Source organism: Macaca fascicularis, chromosome 10 (genome assembly GCF_037993035.2).
Source record: "Macaca fascicularis isolate 582-1 chromosome 10, T2T-MFA8v1.1".
Lineage (NCBI taxonomy): Eukaryota > Metazoa > Chordata > Mammalia > Primates > Cercopithecidae > Macaca > Macaca fascicularis.
The window spans coordinates 67,033,229-67,056,381 of record NC_088384.1 but is presented as its reverse complement, the minus strand read 5'-3'; the positions used below and the strand labels follow the sequence as shown (position 1 = coordinate 67,056,381).

Here is a 23,153-nt window from a genome sequence, read left to right as displayed (position 1 = left end):
CCACTGTCACCACTTTATCTATTATCGCTGAAACAAGCATTTCTCTAACATACTTCAGGTCCCATGCCCCACAGGGGCTGATATTAGTCAACACCTGACAAACAGAGAGGTTCCCAACAGCAGTCAGCGGCGGTACACAGGGAAAGTTCCTTGCAACCATTTCACTCTCAATGAGGAAGAGGATTGCTTTAAGGCACTGACTTGGATAAGGAATAACTCCATCACCACAGAAGGTAAGGATGTCGGTAACTGTGCATCTCTTCAGAATAGCGTTTTATTTTTATAATGAGTCTCATTCTTCATCTAGTTCCAGTATATAATTAGTGCCTAATTAATTCCAACCAAATCATTCATCTGTCATGCTTTGTTTTCCAGATTAATTTACAACTTGTTGTCATTTTTGGATACCCAGCATGTTTGCTGGGGGAAAGAAAAAGGCTTGAGATAGTTTAATTATCTATAATTATTTTATTATACAAAATGAATATCCGAAGAGCAAAGCATAGCTAAAATCATTAACTAATTAAAGAATAATTTAATAAGCAAACATGTTTAGCAATTATATGGAAAATATGTCTTCTTTTGTGAAGCTGAAAAGACCTAGGAAGAAAAAGGCTTGTATTGGAAGGGCCTTTTCTTGTTTTCACAACCTATTGTTCTCTTTCTTGGTGTTGCCCGTACAGTCCTTCCCACAAATACACAGACTCGAGTTACGTGCCACTTTTTAAATCGAAATGAAAAAGTGAAACATTTGTGCCAATGCCTCTGCCACTCAAAAGTGTATTCTCAAGCATCTTTCTCTGTATTGCTTGAATTTCATTGAAATCATTCAGCCAGTGAAACAACCAGAAGAGGGCCTGGCTGCTTTTGTGTCTTTAACTGAAACCTAGAAGTCAAGGTTAGGAGATTACTTAAAGCAGCCCCTTTCTTTTGCCTAAAAGTGAGAAGACAGTTAGTGACCTGGTTCAGTTCCACAGCCACCTGTGGTTTAGAGTTCAGCCCAAGGATGTAAAACCACTAAGTGCCCAGAAAGTGGGCATCAATGTGTAAAATTAAACATGCTAATTTATTTAATACATGTATATGAGTATAATCTAATTATATTTGTTAATATAATACATTAAAATTAAATATAATTTATTATAATTTTTGGTGGATCATTTAGGTATTAACTTTTGCCAAGTTATAACATTTACTACATTAAAAAGTTACTAATGTACTACATTCAGCATTTAAAAATGAGTATCAAATGGCATTCAGTACGTTGCTGAATTCAATTTGCTGATACTATTTATAGGCTGTTTGCCTCTAAATTCATAAATGAGATTGACCTGTAGTTCTCTCTTTTATGCATTGCTTGTCAGGTTTTTGGAATCAAGGGTATGCCAGTCTCACAAAGCATTTTTGGAAGCTTTCAATATTCTTTGGGGATCTGAAATACAAAGTAACTTAAGGGTTGGACAGAAATCACCCATAAAACCAGCTGAGTCTGGAACCTTTGGGTAGAGGTGGGATATAGAGATAGATTATACTGGCAACCCAGATTTTTTAAATGTCATAAAGTATTTCATACTTTCTTCCAAACTTGGAATTATTTTCAGTTTTGCATCTATGTATGTTTAAACCTGTTTTAGCCTTTTAGTCATTCTGTAATAATTACCCCATGATCTATGTAGACTCAGAGTATTTTCTTATCAGGGAAAATTCTCTAATCCATGGGTTGGTGAATTTTTGCTGTAAAATACCAGATAGTAAATATTTTGGACTTGGTTGAGCATGGTAGCTCACACCCGTAGTCCCAGCACTTTGTGTGGGCCGAGGTGGGAGGATCACTTGAGCCCAGGAGTTTGAGACCAGCCTGGGAAACATGGAAAAACCCCACCTCTACAAAAAATACAAAAATTAGCTGGGCATGGTGGTGTACACCTATAGTCTCAGCTACTCAGGAGGCTGAGATGGGAGGATCAATTGAGCTTGGGAGGTCAAGGCTGCAGTGAGCCATGATTATGCCACTGCACTCCAGCCTGGGTGACAGAGCAAGATCTTATCTTAGGATTTTTTTTTCTTTTAGACTTTGCAGGCCATACGCCCTCTGTTGCAACTCTTCAACTCTGCCCTTTTAGTGAGCAAGCGACTATAGACAATATGTAAATGAATGAGCATGGTTGTGTTCTGATAAAATTTATTTATGAAACCAGACGATGAGCTGTAGTTTGTAGTAACCTGCTTTTAGCCATAACATTTTTGACAAATCATTACCATTTCATGAAGTCCAGACCTCCAAATGTACCATAAGTTCCCCAGTACCATAACTTCCCCAAAAGCACAAAAGCCAGTGGTTCAATACAAAATGCACAGTACGTCTTTAAGACTGCACCCAATCCTGTTAGCCTGCAGTGCCGTGCTTTAACTTTGAACCTCTGTGTGTTTTGGATGTTTGGGCTAGGGAGCATTTGACCAAGAAAGACCCTTCGAAAGTGGCACTGCAAGTTCTTAAGGTGGAATGTTGATGGCAGAGAATTTAGAAACCTCAAAGCAAGAAGCGCTATGGTCTCTTTCAAGTGCCTTTGTATTGTCCTCTTGGTGCTCAGATGGAGGAATAGCATCAGTGCTATTCTGCTGACTTGGCCAGTCGTCAGAGATGATGATGCTACACTGCCCCCTTAAAGGGAAATGCTTTTTTAAGATTTAAGACTGTCTCCCAGCAGCCAGTGTATAAAGCCTTTTGGAGTGCCTGCTTTTGTCCACCAAAGAGCCAGAATAAGAAGTATGTGGAAATTAGTTTCCTGGCTTATATGCAGGTGATTTTCTCCAGGTCTGGTGCTTAATCACTCTCCCAGGCACCTCCCAGGTAGATGCTCTTAACACTCACATGCTGGGACCAAGCTCTGGGAGCTTTCAGGGAAAGCTGACCTGTCCAAGTTAATTTAACTTCGTGTAGAGGCCCTTTTCAAGTGAATTCTCAAGTAAACAAAGTTAAGAAAAAATGTTAACATCTTGCCTTAAGAAAACTTTCTCCTCTTTGTATCTTTTCTGCAATCCAGGTCATATTCAGACATACCTTTACTCCCATTCAGATCTTATTCTTGCCATTATTATTCTTGCAGCATCACTGGATCACAGTCCAAATCTCAGAGCAGAGCAGGCCTAGGACAGAAAGCCCATCCCCACCTGAGCCAAGAACCAACAACCACAAGACAGAATTATACCCACAGAGGCTCCCAGGAAATGCAGCAAAGAATAGGATCCAGCGTGAGAGAAGGCCTCGAGGTAGAGCTCCTAAATACACCGTTGGCTTCTCTGGCAGGCTGAAATATGTTTAGCAGGGAGGGCATTCCATGTAGAAACAGACATTCATGCCAAATCGCTTCAGTCACCTTGTGACCTCTATTTCTTAACTGAGACTTTGGGTATATGATACTTGAGTTTCATTGCTGGGCTTTCAAATCCCTTTTCATACTGTGCAAAGCCTAGTGGTCTTTCCAGAACTGCATTTTGAAAAGAATACAGCTGTTGCAACTTTGCTTCTGAGACATCTACAGTACCATACTTGGTTGAAGCTCCAAGCCATTTCTTAGATAATTTCAGCTCTACTTTATCTCAATGTCACTTGTATCCGGCATAGTGCCTGGCACATAGTAAATGAAAATAAATGTTTTAGTGAATGTAAGTGAAGACAGTTCAGGATGTAACTCTTTTCCTTACCCCCGCCCCCTCCACATGGTGAGTTTTATCAAAACTTTTTGCATTCGGCCTAACTTGGAAATAGATGGTCAATTGAGATGAAGACAAGAGAACCCTTGAATGAAATTGAAGCCCTTCTTTAAAACTTCATCCTTGGTAATGATAGTAATAACATGCTGGCTAAACAGGATGAGTTAAGTTCCTCCTCACGAATAACAGACATTTATAAAGGCAGTCTAGCTCAGGTTCTGGAGTCACATGACTTGGGTTCAAATCTTGGCTGTGCTGTTTCCCTTGGGCAAGTTATTTAACTGCTCTGTTTCTCAGATTCCAGATAATATCTAACTCACAAGGGATGCTGAGAGGGTGAAAAGAGATAAATGAGATTACATGCTGTACTCAGGACAGTCTCTCATACATAGAAGGAGTTTTGTAAATAGAGGCTGCCATTAGCATTGCTCTTACATGTGATGGAATTAAAGGTACCCCAGAGTAGAAGTCTCAGCCCCTGCCACCAGGGCACTGATGAAGTTGAGGACATCAGTCTCTATTGAAAGCCAGGGATCCGTGTACACCAGGTGCCAGTCAGCTATAGAGGCGCTGTGGCCTTCAGGAGAGTCCTGGAGGCTGCGAAGTTTGGAGAAGGCCTCCCCAAGAAAGGAGGATGTGAGCTTAGTCTTGAAGAGGGACAGGATAAGCAGACAGAGAGGCTGGGGGAGTTTGGATTGTGTCCAAAAGACACTGGGCCAACAACGTGGGCTGGGCAGAGTCTGTGAAGGGCAGCAGCAGGAGATGAAGCCGGAGGCGTGGGCAGGGACAGACACTGGCGGGCCGCAAGCACCCAGCCACGTCCAAGTTTTAACTGGTTACCTTTTAGGAATGGGAGCTGACCAGGTGGGTGCCACTGTACACACATAGCACTTTGAGAAAATGGCCTTTCCATCTGTAGTACCCATGCCAGCGGAGAGAAGGTGACCGCGGGAGAATGGCTTACCATGGATGGCAGTAGCCAGCTGAGGCAAGGCAGTTATGCACGCAGGAGCTAGCTGAGCTGGAAGTGGCCACCCTTGCTGCATTTGGTGGTCTTGCTGACACAGGCGCTTCTAGCTTATTTCCAAGTCAGCTATGAGATGGTGGTGTTGCAGGGCTTTGCCTTAGTTCAGCTAAAGACGGGGTCCTTGTCCGTCCCATGGCCACGAAAATGTAGGCTCGCAGAGGGTTTGAAGGGTGAGTAAAACAGGGTTTTACTGGGTGAAAGAAAAAAGAAAGGGGAGTTGGGGGGGCGGGGAAGCAGGATCCTGCGCAAGGCCAGCAGGCTACTTGAATCCCAGGTTCCACACAGGAAGAGGAGGGGTCAGGCTTCTCCCCACTGCAAATGGCATGGACTTCCCGAGGCTCCACCCCAATGTGCAGGCTGATTGGGGTTTTTCTAGGGACTCCCTCCCACCTGCCTGTGTCATTGGCATTTGAAGCCAGAAGCTAGAAGTCTGGCGCACGATGGAAAGCAAGGAGCAGGGCTGTGTTCCTGCACGTTTGAAAGGTCTCATGGAGCGATCCGTGACCGTCCTGGACATTTCAGTCCTTGCTTTTTATTCATGTCACCCTAATAACACCAGGAGAAACGTGGACAGTTTTCATCATAGTTGATTTGTACTCCCTCGGTGCTAATTTCCCCTTTTTTAAATACTTTAGCGTGTGAGTTGGGGCAAGGGAGCCAAGGACAGCGAAAAATAGTTTCATCGTGTCCCATTGGCTGTGGTTGGGTGACGTGTCCCTCCGGGAACCACACCCTGAATCCTGGCAAACACCAGGGCTGATGTTAGTGAAGCCCAGGGATGTGAGGGGAGAATGGTGGATGGAGTGTTCTAGAACAGTGGATATTGGGCATCAATAACAAGAGATACTCCCAGGAGGAAGTCGGCTCTCCTTTGAACTTCTACGCATTGCAGACGCACGCAGATACCACCCCAAAGTGTAGCTCCTTCCCGCAGTCACTGTTTTATTTCACATCTTCTGCTTCCAAAGGAGAACACAGTGGTTCCGTGATGGAATTAGTCCATCCGGAGGTCATGGTTTTCTGGGCTCTAGAGTTGGATGGATTTATATAAGTAAATTACCCTAAACTGTTAGAACTGCTCCAATGCCATGGAGAAGAGCTGACATCACAGGCTCAAATGCTGCTTTCAACTGCAAACAAAACCTGGAGTGTTCTGCTGGGGGGTTTCTGATAGAAGGCAGCAACCCGATACACAATAACAATTTATGGCACTAACTGAAACTAATTGAAATTCATCTGCTATTACCTCTGTACTTTCCATGAAAATGAAAAGTAGGATGAAAGTAAAGTAAAAAAAAAAAATAAACTGCCTTAATGGCTCAAAATGGATCAATTATTTTCATCTTTAGCTAAATATAGTTTACTGCCTTATTAAAAGCATGTTTATAGGAAAAGTATAACATTAAAATTCCATTGCATGCATCATCGAACAAAGCCTTTGTTATGTTATATCTAATATATTCTTCCCTTTTTATTCAGCAGAGCAGAATGGGACAGGTCACGTTTCGGGCATAGAAATCTTATGCTTTGACTTCTAAAAAGTAAAAAGAGCATTGTCTGTTTCTATTTGTGGGCAAGATTTATATATATGTACACACACACATATATATACATACACATGTATACACATACACATATATACACATATATATACACACATATATTTTTATTTATTTATAAATTTATATATATATATTTATATATATATGGCAGAGTCTTGCTCTGCCATCCAGGCTGGAGTGCAGTGGTGCAATCTCAGCTGACTGAAACATCTGCCTCTCCGTCTCAAGTGATTCTCCTGCCTCAGCCTCCTGAGAAGCTCGGATTATAGTCATGCACCAGCACACTCGGCTAATTTTTGTGTTTTTGGTAGAGATGGGGTTTCGTCATGTTGGCCAGGCTGGACTCAAACTCCTAACCTCAAGTGATTCTCCCACCTTGGCCTCCCAAAGTCCTGGGATTAGAGGCAATGAGCCACCATGCCTGGCCTGTTTTTTAATAAGTGTTTATTTCACAATTTATTAATATTCTGTGATTGCTACTTAAAAATATTTCATTATCTAGTTATTTGCTGAAGATATTTACCCATGTAAAATGCCAGTTGGAGTATATTTTAGTAACGTGTTACACATCCATCTGCAAGTGTACTGCAGTGCTATGAGACCTGGTTTTGAAATAGACTCATGGGGTTTGAGTCCTGCTGACCCACCTGCTTGCCATGTGACCTTGAGCTCAAGATTTAACCTCTCTGTACCTTGTTTTCTGGATAAAATGATAAATCCTGTCTTACAGGTCTGTTCTGAGGATGAATGAGTCATATGTAACCACTGTATGTCTCTTTTGAAGCAGAAAAAGGAAATATAATTATTCATTAAAATACAAAAGAATAGGTAAATATGCAGACATAATTTAAAATATATAAACTATAAAATGTAGCACATAATTCTTGTTTCTTTGACCTTAAAGATATAATAACTATGAAGAAAACTTCATGTTAATATTGTGTGCATAAATCCTGAATTTATTTCTTATACGCTTGAGATCTAACTTCATGGCCAGACCACCAGACCAGCAAATCTTTCCCTCCAAGTCCTGATTCTCTCCTTGGAGAAGCTTCATCTTTATAGCATTGAGCGTGACCATGAAATGGCAGCAGAGCACAATTTCCAAGTGTTTAAAAGTAAAGCACTCAGTTCAAAAGAATAAAATGACTTTTTAGCATCTACTAAAAATAATTTCTTTAAAAGTTGTCCCGTTACTTTTAGGGTACATCTATGACTAAAAAAATTAGCACTTTATTTTACTTCTTGAACTTAATGGGGAAATCAACTTAGTTTTCCTTTCCTGCAAAGTCATACCTTTAATTACTTGTTTTCTAACTCCTGAAACTCTTACGTACTGCCTTCAGGAACCAGGATGATGAAACTGGCATTTTTCCCCCTTGATTAACATAAATTGAAGAACTGACCTGAATCTTGGTGCATTATTCTTTTTTAGACAGAGTCTGTCTCTGTCACCCACCAGTGGCACAATTGTTGTGGCTCACAGCAACCTCCGTGCCCTGGGTTCAAGCGATCGTCCTACCTCAGCCTCCTGAGTAGCTGGGACTACAGGTGTGATCCACTATGCCCAACTAATTTTTGTGTGTTTTTAGTAGAGATGGGGTTTTACCATTTTGGTCAGACTGGGTTCAAACTCCTGACCTCAAGTGATCTGCCAGCCTCAACCTTTCAAATTGCTGGGATTACAGGTGTGAGCCACCACACCCAGCCCCAGGTTGAAACTTTAAAGTGTGATCGCCTTATGTGCATGGTCACTATCAAAGTTGCTGATTTGTTGATTTACACCTTGAGAGGCCAAGGTGGGAGGATCACTTGAAGTCAGGATTTTGGAACCAGCCTGGCCAACATGGCAAGACCCCATCTCTACAAAAATTTTTTTTTAAAAACTAGCCAGGCATAGTGGCATGTGGCTGTAGTCCCAGCTACTCAAGAGGCTGAGACGGGAGGATTGCTCGAGCCCAGGAGTTCGAGACTACAGTGAGCTGTGGTTGTGCACTACACTCCAGCCTGAGTGACAGCAAGACCCCATCTTAAAACAAAACAAAAACAAAAAGCGAAAAGATAATCTGTACATTTCTACCAGCATTTTAATTGGCAAGTGCTAGTGCCCTTCAGTCTGAAGTGGGGAATCGACAGCTCATGCAGGTATTGACTGCATCATCACTTCCCCCTCTCTCTCCTTGGTTGGGCTGTTGACGCTGGCACCCTCCTTCCTCTAGGAAGCACCCTTGCACATTCTGTTTCAAAGGTTGCGACTGGTTAGCAGTGAGAGAATGACTTCGGGCTCCTTCTTGCTTGACAGCTTTAATTTGAGGAGCTTCCACACAGTCTCCTTTTTACGGGCGCTCTACCTGGACCCTACTGTCCGTCTCAGATCTGCAGTCAGAGTAATGCATGATTTATTCCCTAAAAAGAGCAACAAAGATTGGTCTTCCATGAAAACTGCCATGGTTATATTCCCTTATCCTTTATGGGGAATCCACCCAGAGTGTTCTATTGTTGGTTATTTGCCATTTGAAAGTGGGGCAGCCCATCCTTTACCTCTGTCACCTGTTAAATCGAGAGCAAAAGCTGGTCATTTCTCATCTGTTAGGTAAGCTGATCTGGGAAGGAAACGGTGACTAAATCTTTCAGCATAAAACTGATATCCAGGGAAAGGGAAATCATCAGTTTTTCCACTCTCCTTTTTTTATGTGTGTCTAGAAACTTCAAAACAGTGTGTGTGATATCCCAGTAATGTGAAGGAAGCCCCTGCAGTGTGTTACCTACCTCCTTGTAAATATTTGCAAGGGCTCCATGCGTTGTAAAGTACACAATGGTAGGTATACATGGATGAAATTCATCTTTAATATGGGCATACTATGTATCCAGAAAATTAAAATTTAAATAAATAAATTCATATTTCATTAACTGAAGTTTTCCAGCTTATGAAAAGCATGCTGTAGGCCGGGCGTGGTGGCTCACGCCTGTAGTCTTAGCACTTTGGGAAGCCGAGATGGGCGATCACTTGAGGCCCAGAGTTCACTGCCAGCCTGGCCAACACGGTGAAACCCCATCTCTATTAAAAATACAAAAATTAGCTGGGTGTGGTGGTGGGTGCCTGTAGTTCCAGCTACTTAGGAGGCTGAAGCATGAGAATCACTTGAACCCAGGAGGCAGAAATGGCAGTGAGCCAAGATGGTGCCACTGCACTCCAGCCTGGGCTACAGAGTGAGACTCTGTCTCGAAATTAATTAATTAATTAAAAACTGAAATAAAAGCATGCTATCAAAGAACATATGTCATGGCCCCCATAACTGGGGCTGTCTCACCTGTCTGTACAGCCGCCACGCTGTTCTGTGCCAGTGGAGGCTCAGCTACCCACTGCACACACGGGGACACGTAACTATCAGCCCCAACACCTCCCTCAGGCACAACCAACAGAGTGTCCCCCGGTGCCGGTCATTATTCACTTGCCCTCAGTTCATCCCACCCAGCAGCTACTTTCTCTCACCTACTTTTAAACTCTTTCTTCCTTCTAACTCTTACCCAGGGATTCAGGAAGATCTGTTTCTCTGAGGCGCCTACTGTTCGACTGTGTCTCTGCCCCCCTTTGTTTCTCTCTCCATTTCCTTCCTTCCCCATCTTTCCTTCTTGATTCAGCCCAAAATTGACTTAAACATTGCAACATGAGTTACCCAACTGCTACTTCCATATAAAATATAAGAAAGCCTGGTCATCCAACGTCACATTTACATCTAAAAGAAAACCAGGGGTGGAAATCTGTCAAACTCCTACAAATTCCCAGAAATTGTATCAGCCTCCTGAGTAACTGGGACTAGAGGTATGTGCCATGCCTAAGAGAGAGAGAGAGAGAGAGAGAGAGAGAGATTTTTTTTTTTTTTTTTTGTAGAGACGAGGCTATGATGTGTTTCCCAGGCTGGCCTCGAACCCCTGGCCCCAATCAATCCTCCTGCCTTGGCCTCCCAAAGTGCTTGGATTACAGGCATGGGCCACTACACTCAGCCCTGTCTTTCTTTAAATAGCACATTAAAGATGTAATTTCTTGTTTCCCTGAGCTTAAATGCCACCAATGTGACAGGAGTAGTATTTTATATCTATAATTAACAAATTATGGGCACACACAATTTCGGTTACATTAGGGACTGTGGGATTTCATGAGCCTACACCGGAAACCTAATAACCAGATCTGACATCGTTAAGGGGAACATATTTCTGTCTTACAAATCTCAGGTGTGTAGCCCATTCTGTGACTGGATAGATCTTACAGTGCCAACTTAGTAGTGAATACCAAGCAGAAATAGGTGGTGGGAAAATCTGGCTACAGTGAGGTTGTTTGGTGTTAAATATTTAGAGGGCCCAAAAGCATGATCCAGCTAGCAGGAAGAAAGTCTTAGGATCAGCAATCTAATAAATCTCTGACATATATCCACGTATCTGGTCAGGAAACACAATACTATGGTGGTAATTACAGTCACATCCAGTGTAGGCCAGGCACTGTGCTAGGCTCCAGGGATAACATGATGGGAAGAGCAAACATGGACCTTACAGTCCAAACAAGTCATCTCGCCAAGAAGCCTGGCTATAGCCTGGGTGTGTAGGCCATGGTGAGTGCTGGAAAGGAAAGTTGGAGACCACCCACAGGCCTGCTGGGGTCTCACCTGCCTGGAGGCTGGACAGTCTGTGGGGACCAGATACAGCTACAGGCAGGCTAAGGCCTTGACATGGGTTCTTCAGAAGCACTGGTTCCAACTCATCCGTATTAGTAAAATTACTCTGATAAATATAAGTAATCATATTTTTAAACCAGTTTGATTTGTCCCAAAATGAATAATCAAAGTATTTGTCTACTAAGCTTTTTTTCTGGAGGGGGCCCCAACATATAAGACTTTGGTTATTCTAAGAGTTATCACCATGCTTATATTTTGCTGTATGACAACATTATATATGGGCATTTGACTGAAGCCCATATTATTGTTAACAGTTCTAAATGCTATTGTTATCGATAATGATAACAATATGAGAGATTGTGTATAAAAGTACCTAACTGTGTGCCTGGCATAGAGGAGTCCAGAGATAAACATGAACTGGATCTAAAAATCCTTTACAAAGTAAATGTGAGCAGTGTTGCAGAAAGAACTCACAACTGCACAAAGATGATGAAAAGAATAATCTCCCACAGAACGGAGATATTTAAAGGCAAGAGACTGGGCCAGACGCAGAGGCTCACGTCTATAATCCCAACACTTTGGGAAGCCAAGGTGGGGAGATCACTTGAGGTCAGGAGTTCAAGACCAGCTTGGTCAACATGTCGAAACTTTGTCTCTACTAAAAATACAAAAATTAACCTGGCATAGTGGTGTGGGCCTATAATTCCAGATACTCAGGAGAGGCTGAGGTGGGAGAATGACTTGAACCTGAAAGGTGGAGGTTGCAGTGAGCTGAGATCGCACCACTGCACTCCAGCCTGGGCAACGGACGAGACTCTGTCTCGAAAAATAAAAATGAAAATTAAAAAAAGGCAAGAGGTGGACCTGGTCAAGAATAGTAGGCCATCTTACATATTAATAGCTAGTTTTTATCATGTTTTGTTATATTTGTGGAGGAATGTGATTTGACCTGTAACATGTTCTTATTTATTTAATATAACAGATTATATTGTCACAACATTCTACTATATTTTATGGGAAATGAGAGAACTATAACTAGTCATAGAAAACCTGTTTAAATGAAAAGTTTGAGATGAAATCACACAGGCAGTCATCTTCCATATGACCATGCTGATTGCACTGCCGGTCAGTAAATATTCATCCTTCTCTCCCTCCTGTGTGGGCAGAGTGGATGTCCTCACTTCTGTGCTCATGCGCATGGCCATGACACTTACTTGGGTCAATGGGAAGTTAGTGGATGTGATGTGGGCGGAGGCTTGATATGTGCCTGGGCCCTTGTGCTTGCCTTTCTGTGCACCTGCATTTCACCATAAATAGAAAATGCCTCAGGTAGCTGTCAGTCCAAGCAGGATAAAACACATATGGTGCAAACAAACCCAGCCACAACCTGGAGCCATATCAGCTGACATCCGTCCGCCCATAGGTATGTAGACCACCTACAACATGCTGCTTGTTGTTTGACATTGAGTTTTGACGTGGTTTGTTATGCACCATTGCTATGATGATAACTGACTCTTAAGATAACCGAAGTCTTACATTTTTGTTAGGGAATTTTGTTTCAAATTAAACATAAAGATAGCCAAAACTGTTTAGAAGTCACATTATCTAGAAATAAACCTCTAATTTTGAAATCAGAGATTTTATAAAATGTATTACCTTTGGAATCAAAAAGTATCATCCTCTCCAGCTGCCTGCAGTCGTGGACCACGCTCGCTGGATCAGAGAGCTCTCCAAACCCCAGCAGCACCACAGGCCCAGTTTTCCATGAGCCTGTAAAGAAAAAGCCCAGCTCACAGTAGAGCTGCTAACAGCTCTCATGAAAGAGACCGGAAAACACAAAATCGTTAGCTGTGTGAGATCTAAACACACTTAAATTTGTTCAACTGAAAATGAATATTGTTTTGGCTTGCCTATTTCAAAAGGACAGAAGACCTCAAACCTTTGACAGTTTTCGGTTCAAGTTTTGCCTTTCTTGGCAGGCTGATTCTTTGTTGTGCCAGACAGCCAAGATTCATGTTTTGTAGCAGGTGGGAGCCTCAATAATTTAAGCAAAATGTTGCCTCTTTCAGCCAAGGAAAATGCAGCTCACCGAGGAATGTTGCATTTGAGCATCTGAACAGAGTGGGAGTCATAGCCACAAAACTGTCCTAGCGTCCTAGCGAAGGCAGGAATGGAGAGACTCCACTCCCTCACTTCAGTGCCTTCTTGGCTTTCCATAGATGAAGAGCAGGGAGTATGGGAGAACTTTCTAGATGCTGTTAGCTTCTGAGAAGCCATCTGAAAGTTACTGTAGTTTATTTTTCCTAAGCAAACAAGACAAACCATCACACCTCCTTTCAGTTTTGGATTGAAAACAATTTGGGCATGATTTCCTCAACCAAATTAAATTAATACACTTGCTATTTATTTTGGCTTGTAAAATTCCTTTTCATACTATTTCATGAACAGGAGAAAAACAGAGAGACATTCAACAAAGTGTACATTTTGTGGTAAAATTGGTATCTTACCTGGAAAATGAGTCTACAGCAATTTATTTCTTTGTGAAAATTTGAAAATGCCAATTCAATGTCAAAAATAGCATATACTACATTTCATTAATTTAATAGTGTCATTGATCTTAAAACTGCTAAAATTGTAGAATAGCATATGTAATTACTTCTGTGGTCTTTTTGAGAAATGTAAATAGTATAGACTATCATCAAAATGCTCTTACACAAGGGAAATCTGTCAAGATTATTTTGTAATTTTATTTTTGCTAACCAAAATACTGTCCTTCAGTCTCTCTAGCTAGGTCTTGACACATTAAATTCTAAAAATCAGGGTTGAATCTTTGTAAAATTATCTGTTGAAAAGCAGAATGTTCTAGCCTTTAATTCTCAAAAAAGGGAAAACTTCCTTGAAATCAATCCAGTTCAACATTTAAATATTAAAATATCAGTAACATCATGAGCATGAATATTTTTTGCCATTGCCTTTTTGTCTGTAAGAAAGAACTAATATACATTGCCAACATTAGTAATTTTGTTTCCCTAATAAGTATAGCAAATTGGGAACAAAAACAAGACAAAAGGTTTTTGCTAGACAGTTTTCTTTCAGCATAATTTCAACTTCAAATTAGAGGAACATAAACGAATGTCCTACTTCTGCATTAAAAGTACTTGACTACTTTGTGGGATGTTTTGTGCCGATTCTTTACTAAATTATCTTGGTCGCCGTTGCTAGGTAACACCCCTTGCTTCCTGCAGCTGAAAAATGACAGGGTTATACGGAGCAGTTCGGCATTATTAGCATTTGACTAAGGTTTTTTGGTTTTCTGAACTGTATATCTTAGCGTTTTCCCTTCTTTCCTAGGGAATGTCATTGTCTATGGGAATACAATTGATACTTACACCACTGTGGAGACGCTCTTAAACCTTGGCGTGAGCGGCAGCCGCGTGCACCTCGTGCAGCCCCCGCCGGCCTCCACCATCACCTGCATCAACAACTACTCGGTGGAGAGCGCCGTGGCGGACGCGCTGGCTGCCGCCGGAGTCACTATTTACCGGGATGCGATCCTGGCCCAGTGGAATGACGGCCTGCACCCAGACCCCATCTACAGCGCCTCCTTCACCACACCCACCAAGCCTTTTAGACTCCCGTGCTCTGTAAGTGGGTCCCTGCAAACCTCACTCACCAGCCAGGGACAGCCGACATCTCCAAGGGATTTGGGGGTCTGGAAGACTGCGGGCAGTGAATTTGGAATACCAGATGTTGGATTTTGTTTTCTGTGTGTTCGGATTACCTCTTGCTGGGTAACAACTCACCCCAGACTCAGTGGCATGAAGAAACAACAACCGTTTATTATTCTTATCTCTCCTGGTTTATTATTATTATTTTATTATTCTTATCTCTTCTGGCTTTGGCCAGACTCAGCTCGGAAGTTCCCACTTGAGGTCACTCATGCCGCTGAAGTCAGCAGTGGGTGGGCTGGAATAGCCCAAAAGCATAGCCACTCACATGTCTGGCTGTTGATCCTGAATCAACTTTAGTTGAGATTTTCGCCAGAACACTTAGAAGTGGCACCTTCATGGGCCTGGCTTCCTCACAACGTGGTGGTTTGGGTCTGAGGGTAGAGCAGAGAGACAGGCGGTGTCAGCTGTGTCACCTTGGATGACCTGGCCTCGGAAATCAAGCAGCATTCTTCCCACCACGTTCTATTTGCTAGAGGCAAGTCACTAGGACCAGCCCATATTCAAGGAGTGGGAAATTAGACCCTGCCTGTTCCTGGACAGGAGGTCAAAGATTTGAATGGAGAATGCCTCTCTTTACTGAGAGCTTGCCATGCCCCAGGACATATTGTCACCTCATCGGGACAGCTCTGTAAAGGGAGGTATCCCCAATTTAAAGATGAGAACACCGTGGCTCTAAGTCAGTGACAGTGCTGGTTCCCTGCCCAGCCCAAGGTCTATGCTGCCATTAGCCTCTTAAGATTCCGGCAACAGCAGTGGTGAGTCTTTCCCCATGACACACAACCTCTGGCAGTGTGTATAGAGAGAGCACTTCCCTTTCCACGTGGGTGACACCCCACCTTCCAGCCTGTGTCCTCAGAGTTTCCAGTTTAGGAGGTTCATAGAAGCCTGCAGGGAGGGAAGGAGGGAAGAGACTGGTCCATCTCACTGAGAAGCAGGGGACCCTTGCTCAAAGGGGAGGCTGAAGTGAGTATGAGGATAATGGTTGTGTAGGTCAAGGGTGTGTGTTAGCAGTTGTGATAAAGAATGCCTGCTAACATCCAGTGGGCAAGCCATTTAGGGGCAGGTGTTCACAGCAGGCCCTTACCTAGGAGTAGGGGCTGATCATCCTAAGTAGGGCTTCTCATTCACAGGCTGCAAAGGATTGAGGATGGTGGCTCTCACCCCCACCCCAACCCAGAACTCAAAGGACAGGAGCTCAAAGCAAACCACTAAAAAAGACTAAAAAGGAAGATTTTTTTTTTTAGAATCTCTCATTTTATCCTGAGATCCATGGAAATTTTGTATTCTACTCTGTAGTCCATTCATTTATTCATTCATTCCATAAATATTTATTGAACACCTGCTAGGTCCCAGGCTCTGTCCTAGGTGTTAGGGATGTAACAGTGAAAAAGACAGGACAAGTCCCCTTTATTTTAAAAAGTGATACTGTCTATACATGTATGTCATGACACCTATTTAAGACAGGAAATATCAAAATACTTTTGCCCAAATTTTCCCTCAAAAAAAATGGCAAACCTGGAAGATTGCCATGTTTATCCTGAAGCACCTCTAGAGGTGAGTGTGTGCCTTGCTCAGGAAGCAGAGGCCTGAGAAAACTTCCCCAAACATCCCATTGGGTAGCAGCTCTTCTAACCTTCACTTTCCTATTCAGATTAGAATCAAACTCCTGACAAAAACATCTGGCAAATTAAATTGACCCTTGAACACATGAGAAGTAGGGGCACCAACCCTCCTCACAAAGTTGAAAAATCACATATAACTTTTGACTCTCCAAAAACATAGCTACTAAAAGCCTACTGATGACCAGAAGCCTGACTGATCACATAGTTGATTATATGAAAACATATTTTGTATTTTATATGTATTGTATACTCTATCCTTACAATAAAGTAAGCTAGAGAAAAGAAAATGTTGTTAAGACAATCATAAGGAAGAGAAAATATGTTTATTCTTCATTAGGTGGAAGTGGATCATCATAAAGGCCTTCGTCCTCATTGTCTTCACACTGAGTAGGCTGAGGAGGAGAAGGAAGAGGAGGGGTGGGTCTTGCTGTCTCAGGGATGGCAGAGGCAGAAAAAAAAATCTATGTGTAAGTGGCACACAGTTCAAATCCATGTTGCCCAAGGATAAGCTGTACTCTGTCTTGATCCAAGGCACCATCCTGCTGCATTTTCATCCTAACACCGTCTGGGTCAAACATCGGCCTGTTTACTGTTGTATTTTTTCTCCTACCTTCCCTGGTCTGCTTGGTCTCACAAAGAATGGCCCCTGCAGATGACATTTCCCAGGCTCCATTATTCTCTGATTTTCGTCTTTATTTGGCCAACAGTTTGTACCTGTGGGAGATTAGACATGGCAAGCGGGGAGTTCGGGGTAGGTATCTCTCATACTGTCTGCCTTGGGCAGCATCTGTCAGGGCATTAAGCATCTTTTGGTGGGGATGAATGTGTCCATCTTCTTCACAGTGGTCTTGGTGTCGTGGCTTGAATTACGTCCCCCAGAAAGATATGTTGATGTCCTAACCCCCAGTACCAGTGAACATGACTTTATTTGGAAATAGAACCTTGGTCGATGTAAGCAAGTAAAGAGAAAGTCATCCTGGATCAAGGTGGGCCCTGAATCCAATGACTGGTGTCCTTAAATAGATTTGATGGCATACAGAGACACACAATGAAGAAAACCTTATGACAGTGGAGGCAGAGGTTGATGTGATGGCAGCTGCAAGTCATGGAATGGCAGGAATTGCTAGCAACCTCCAGGAAGTAGGAAGAGGCAGGGAAGGCTTCTTCCCCAGAGCCTCTGGAGGGAGTATGGTCCTGACAATACTTGGATTCTCTAGAACTGTGAGAGAATAAATTTCTCTTGCCTTGAGCTACTCAGTTTGTGGTACTTTATTACAGCAGCCCTAGGAAACTAAAGCAGGTGATATCACAGTGTATGTACCTACTAAAACTATGTTTTTTATAACCAGAATCACACATTATATGCTGTTTTTCTATTTGGCTTCATTTACTCAGCATAATGATTTTGAGATTTCATATAGTTCCATGCATCAATAGTTCATTCTTTTTTATGGCTGAGTAGTAGTCCATTGTATGGATATATTGCGTTTTGTTTATTCATTTGCCTGCTATGTACATTCTGGTACATGTCTTTGTGTGGATAATATTTTTATTTTTCTTAGCTATAAGCCTAAAGAATATCTAAATTCTTTGGTAGGTGAATGTTGACCTTTTAAGAAGTCACCATGTTGCTCTCCAAAGCAGCTATACCATTTTACATGTCCATCAGCAATGTATGGGAGTTCCAGATGGTCCACATTCTTGTCAGCACTTGGTATTGTCAATCTAATTTTAGCCACTCTTGTGGGTGTGACATGATGTGTCACTGTGTTTTTTTAATTTGTGCTTTCCTGACGGTTAATTATGTTTGGCATCTTTTCATTTTTTTGGTAGCCATTAGTATTTCTCCTTTTTGTGAAGTGTTCAAGCTATTATAAATGTATTTAAAATTTTGAAATTTCCAATTGATCACTGCAAGTTTACAAAATGCAATTTACTTTGTGTATAAACATTGTAACTTGAAACTGCTAAATTCTCTTATTAGCTTTTGTAGTTTTTTAGGTCCATAAACATATCATGCAAATAGGGGCAGTTTTACTACTTTTCTGATATTTAGGTCTTTTATTTCAGTTACTTGCCTTATTCTACTCACTAGGACCTACAGTGCAATGTTTAATAGAACTGGGGGAAATAGACATCCTTGCCTTGTTCCATATCCCAGAGAGAACTTTCAGGCTTTCACTATTAAATGTGAGAGAATTTGGCTGTGGATTTTTCTTTGGTGCTTTTTATCAGACTGAAGAAATAACCTTCCATTCCTAGTTTGTTTAGAGGTTTTATCATGAATGACTGTTGAATTTTGTTAAGTGAACTTTCCATATTTCTTAAAAAGAAATATGGAGATTTTCTTCTTAATTCTTTAATACACTGAATTACACTGATTGATTTTTTAAAATGTTCAGTCAACCTTAAATCTCTGGAATAAAACTTAATTGGTCATAATGCATTATCTTTCTGTATATTCTTAAATTTTACTTGCCAATATGTTTTAAGAATTTTTGAAACTATTTTTTAACTATATTCATGAGGGATGTTGATCTATAATTTTCTATTTTAGTAATGTCCTTGTAAGGTTTTGGTGTTCAAGCTGTGTTGGCCTCATGCAAAAAATTTGGGCAATGTTCCCTCCTTATTTATTTTCTGAAAAGGTTTGTGCAAGATTGTTATTTTTTCTTTCTTGGATGTTTGACAGAATTAACCAGTGAAACAATCTGGGCATGGAGTTTATATTGTTGAAAGGCTTTTGATAACAAATTCATTTTTTTAACTAGATATAAGGCTACTCAAATTTTCTGCTTCTTCTATAAATTTTTGTAAATTGTAATTTTTAAGAAATGTGTCCATTTCATTTACATTTGTCAAATGTGTTGACATTAAGTTTTTCACATATTATTTTATTATCTATTTGATGTCTAGTATCTGTAGTAATAACCCCTCATTTGTTTCTGAGATTGGTGAATTGTGTTCAGTGTCTCTGACCCGCTCTCTGTTTGCTGCCAGTCTCTCTCTCTCTGACTCTCTCTTTCTCTCTCTCCCCCAGTGTAGATAGGGGTTTGTCAATATTATTGATCTTTTTCAATTAACCAGCTTTTGAGTATGTTAATTTTCTCTATTATCTGTCAATTTTCTCCTCCATTGATTTCTGCTCTTAATTATTTTCTTCCTTCTTCTTGCTTTGGATTTACTTTACCCTTCTTTTTTCTAGTTCCTTAAGGTAGAGCCTTAAGTTGTTGATTTATATAAGCATTTCAGCTGTAAGTTTTCCATTATGTTTGAGCTGCATTCCATAAACTTATATGTTAACTTTTAATTACCACTTATTTCAAAATATTTTCTAATCTCCCTGTGATTCTTTATTCAACCTTGGATTATTTAGAACTGCACTGTCTAATATTCAAATATTTAAACTTTTCCTAAATATTTTAATTGATTTCTAGTGTAATGCTGTTGTGATCAGAGAACAGTGTTTTGACATTTAGAGACAGGGATGGTGGCTCACACCTGTAATCCCAGCACGTTGGGAGGCCGAAGCGGGCAGATCACTTGAGGTCAGGAGTTCAAGACCAACCTGCCCAACACGGTGAAACCCCGTTTCTACTAAACATATGAAAATTAGCTGGGCATGGTGGTGCATGCCTGAAATCCCAGTTACTTGGGAGGCTGAGGCAGAATTGCTTGAACCTAGGAGGTGTAGGTTGCAGTGAGCCCAGATGGCGCCACTGCACTCCAGCCTGGGTGACAGAGCAAGACCCTGTCTCAAAAAAAAAAAAAAAAAAAAAAAAATTGAGACTTGTTTTACATCCAAGCATATTGAGTAACTTTGTGAACATACAAGGAATATGTATTATGTGCTTGAGTTTAATGTTAGTTCAATATGGTTGATGGTGATGTTCAACATTCATAAGTCTTTACTGATATTTTTATCTCATTCTATTAATTGCTGAGAGAAGGGTATTACAATCTCTTACTATTATTTTGGAAGTTTCTGTTTTTCCTTTTAATACTTTTGATTTTTGCTTTATCTTTTTGGAGGCTCTGTTATTAAGCCCATGAGCATTTATAGTTGTTATATCTGCCTTGTGAATTGTGCCTTTTATCATTATGAAATGTCCCTCTTTATCTCTGATATTTAATAATATTCCTTATCTTAAGGTCCAGATTATCTGATATTAATATGACCATTCCATTCTTCTTATACTTGCTGTTTACATGATATATTTCCCATCCATTTACTTTCTACTTATCTGTGTCTTTGTGTCTGAAGTGTGTCTCTTGTAGGCATCATAAAGATTATATTAATGTTTGTAGTGCTGCATGACAAATTACCCCAAATTTAACAGCTTAAAACAACATCCCTTTACTAGTTTATAGCTCTATCAGTCAGAAATGCAGGCAAGGTGTGGCTGGCTTCTCTGCCTAGGGACTCTCAAGGCTAAAATCAAGGTACCAATCAGGCTGCATTCTCTTTGGAGCTTGAAGTCCTCTTCCAAGCTTATGTGATAGTAATAGAACTTAATTCCTTGCAGCTGAGGACAGGGGTCCCCACTTCCTTGCTGGTCCAGCCAGGGGCTACTTTCAGCTCCTAGAGGCCATTCATATTTCTTACCTCATGGCCCCTTTCATCTTACATCCAGCAACAGACTATCTTACTCATGTCAAATTCCCATCACATTTCAAATCCTTCTTCAGGAAAAGCCTGATCCCTTTTAAGGGTTTACCTGATCAGGTCAGACCCACCGAGCATGATCTCCCTGTCTAAAGTCACATGTGCCATATAACATCACCTTACACTTTCACAGTTCACACTTGTACTTAAGGAAGAGGTGGGAATCTTGGGAACCATCACAGACTTCTACCTACCACCTGCATTTTATCTTCTCTATCTCTGCATTTTATTTAAAGTACTTAGACCGTTAATATTTAATGTAATTACTGATATGGTTAGATTTAGGTCTACCATTTTATTGTTTGTTTACTGTTTGTTCCCTCTTCTTTCTTTAGTGTTCCCCCTTGCCTGCTTTCTTTAGGATTATTAGAGTATTTTTTAGTAGTCTATTTCGATTGACTTTTTAACTATATCTTATTTTTTAGTGATTGCTCTGTGGATTGTAATACTTATCAGCAATCTTTCATGTTCAGTAGAGTTAATATTGTACCATTTCACATAAAATGTAAAAATCTTGCAGCTATGCAGTTCCTTCTCCCCATATTCTGGATGCCCATTTTGTTAATAGCCATCCTGTATGTTACATCTACAAACACTGAAAAATCAGTAAGGCAATATCGTAATCTTTGTTTAAGATCATTTATATATTGAAAAATTAAAAAGAATAGTCTTTTATAGATACCCAGATATCTACTAATTTTCTTGTTCTGTCTTCCTTTTTGAAAATCCAAGTCTCCCATCAGCCAAAACAACCTTCAGAGCATTTACTGTATTGTAGGTGTGCTAAAAAGTAATTCTCTAGTTTTACTCCATCTGAAAATATATGTTGCTTTCATTCTTAACGTTTATTTTCGCCAAATATAGAATTCTGGGCTTACAGGTTATTTTTTCCCAGCACTTTGAAGATGCTTTTCCACCATCTTCTGACGTCCATGAATTTCAAATCTACAATCATCTAAAACATTCCCCTATATGTCATTTTCCACTGGCTGCTTTCAAGGTTTGCTCTTTATCCTTGGATTTTAGCAATTTGAAGCTGCAGGTATTCTGCGTTTATTATGTCTCTAAGCATTTTTTTTTAATTTGTCTTGTTTGGGGTTCACTGAATTTCTCAAATCCATAAATTTATGATTTTCACTAAATTTTAACAAGTTATTGGCCATTCTTTCTTACCCCATTCTTCTCTCTTCTCTTTCTGGGATTCCAATTACATATCTGTTAAGAGATTTTTGTATTGTTCCCTGGGGCTCTAAGGCTCTGTTTATTTGTTTCAGTCTGTTTTTTCTCTTTCTCACTATTCTTCAAATTGGATAGTTTCTATTGATATAACTTCGAGTTCACTGACTCCTCTATCATCTCTATTTTCTATTAGGGCATAAGATGACTGCAGCTCACTCTTTTAAAAAAAAAAAACCTCTAAATTGAAGCCAGACACAGTGGCTCACGCGTATAATCCTAGCACTTTGGGAGGCCAAGGTGGGTGAATGGCTTGAACTCAGGAATTCAAGACCAGCCTGGGCAACACGGTGAAGGCCGTCTCTGCAAAAAATACCAAAAAAGTAGCCGGGTATGGTGGCAAGCACCTGTAGTTCCAGCTACATGGCGGGGGCTGAGGTGGAAGGATCCCTTGAACCCAGGAGGTCAAGGCTGCAGTGAGCCGAGATCTTGCCACTGCCCTCCAACCTAGGTGACAAAGTGAGATCCTGTCTTAAAGAAAAGACTCTAAATTGAATACCTGTATGTGGAAATGGAGAGAAAAGGTAATTTAAAAAGCAAACTTTTTCAAAACCTCTAAAATAAGGGAAATTATCCCCATCCTGGTCATTTCTCCAAGTTTTTACTGTAATACACAAGCTACCCAAACTTTTACATACTAGTAAGAATCCTCTTGTATCAGAGTTTATAGTTATGATCAGTGGGAGGACTCATCTCAGAAGGTTATAGCACCAAGGCAGAAGCAGAACTCTCTTGAAATTGATGTTTTGTCCCCACGTCAAAGCCTCTCCACATCCTGCCTGATAGTGGCGCCTCCAGGGTTCTTACTTAGCAGGTGGTCCAGCCTCCAGCCAGGTTAGGCTGCAGTGACACTGGCCCTCAAGGCAGACTTCCCCATCTTGTTGGCATTCATCTCTCTAGTTAGATCATGAGCTCTATGCTTATG

General features: G+C 40.9%; 1 protein-coding gene across 3 annotated transcripts in view; it reads left to right on the top strand.

Annotated features, from left to right (window-relative positions):
• The window catches only part of CFAP61 (cilia and flagella associated protein 61), a 293,282-nt gene that overhangs the window by 197,734 nt on the left and 72,395 nt on the right, over positions 1-23,153 (top strand). For all 3 annotated transcript variants that reach the window (XM_074004665.1, XM_074004666.1, XM_005568227.4), the window contains exons 21-22: positions 59-233; positions 14,325-14,617. In XM_074004665.1, the coding sequence (XP_073860766.1) occupies positions 59-233; positions 14,325-14,617 (468 nt within the window). The remainder of the gene's footprint in view (positions 1-58; positions 234-14,324; positions 14,618-23,153) is intronic.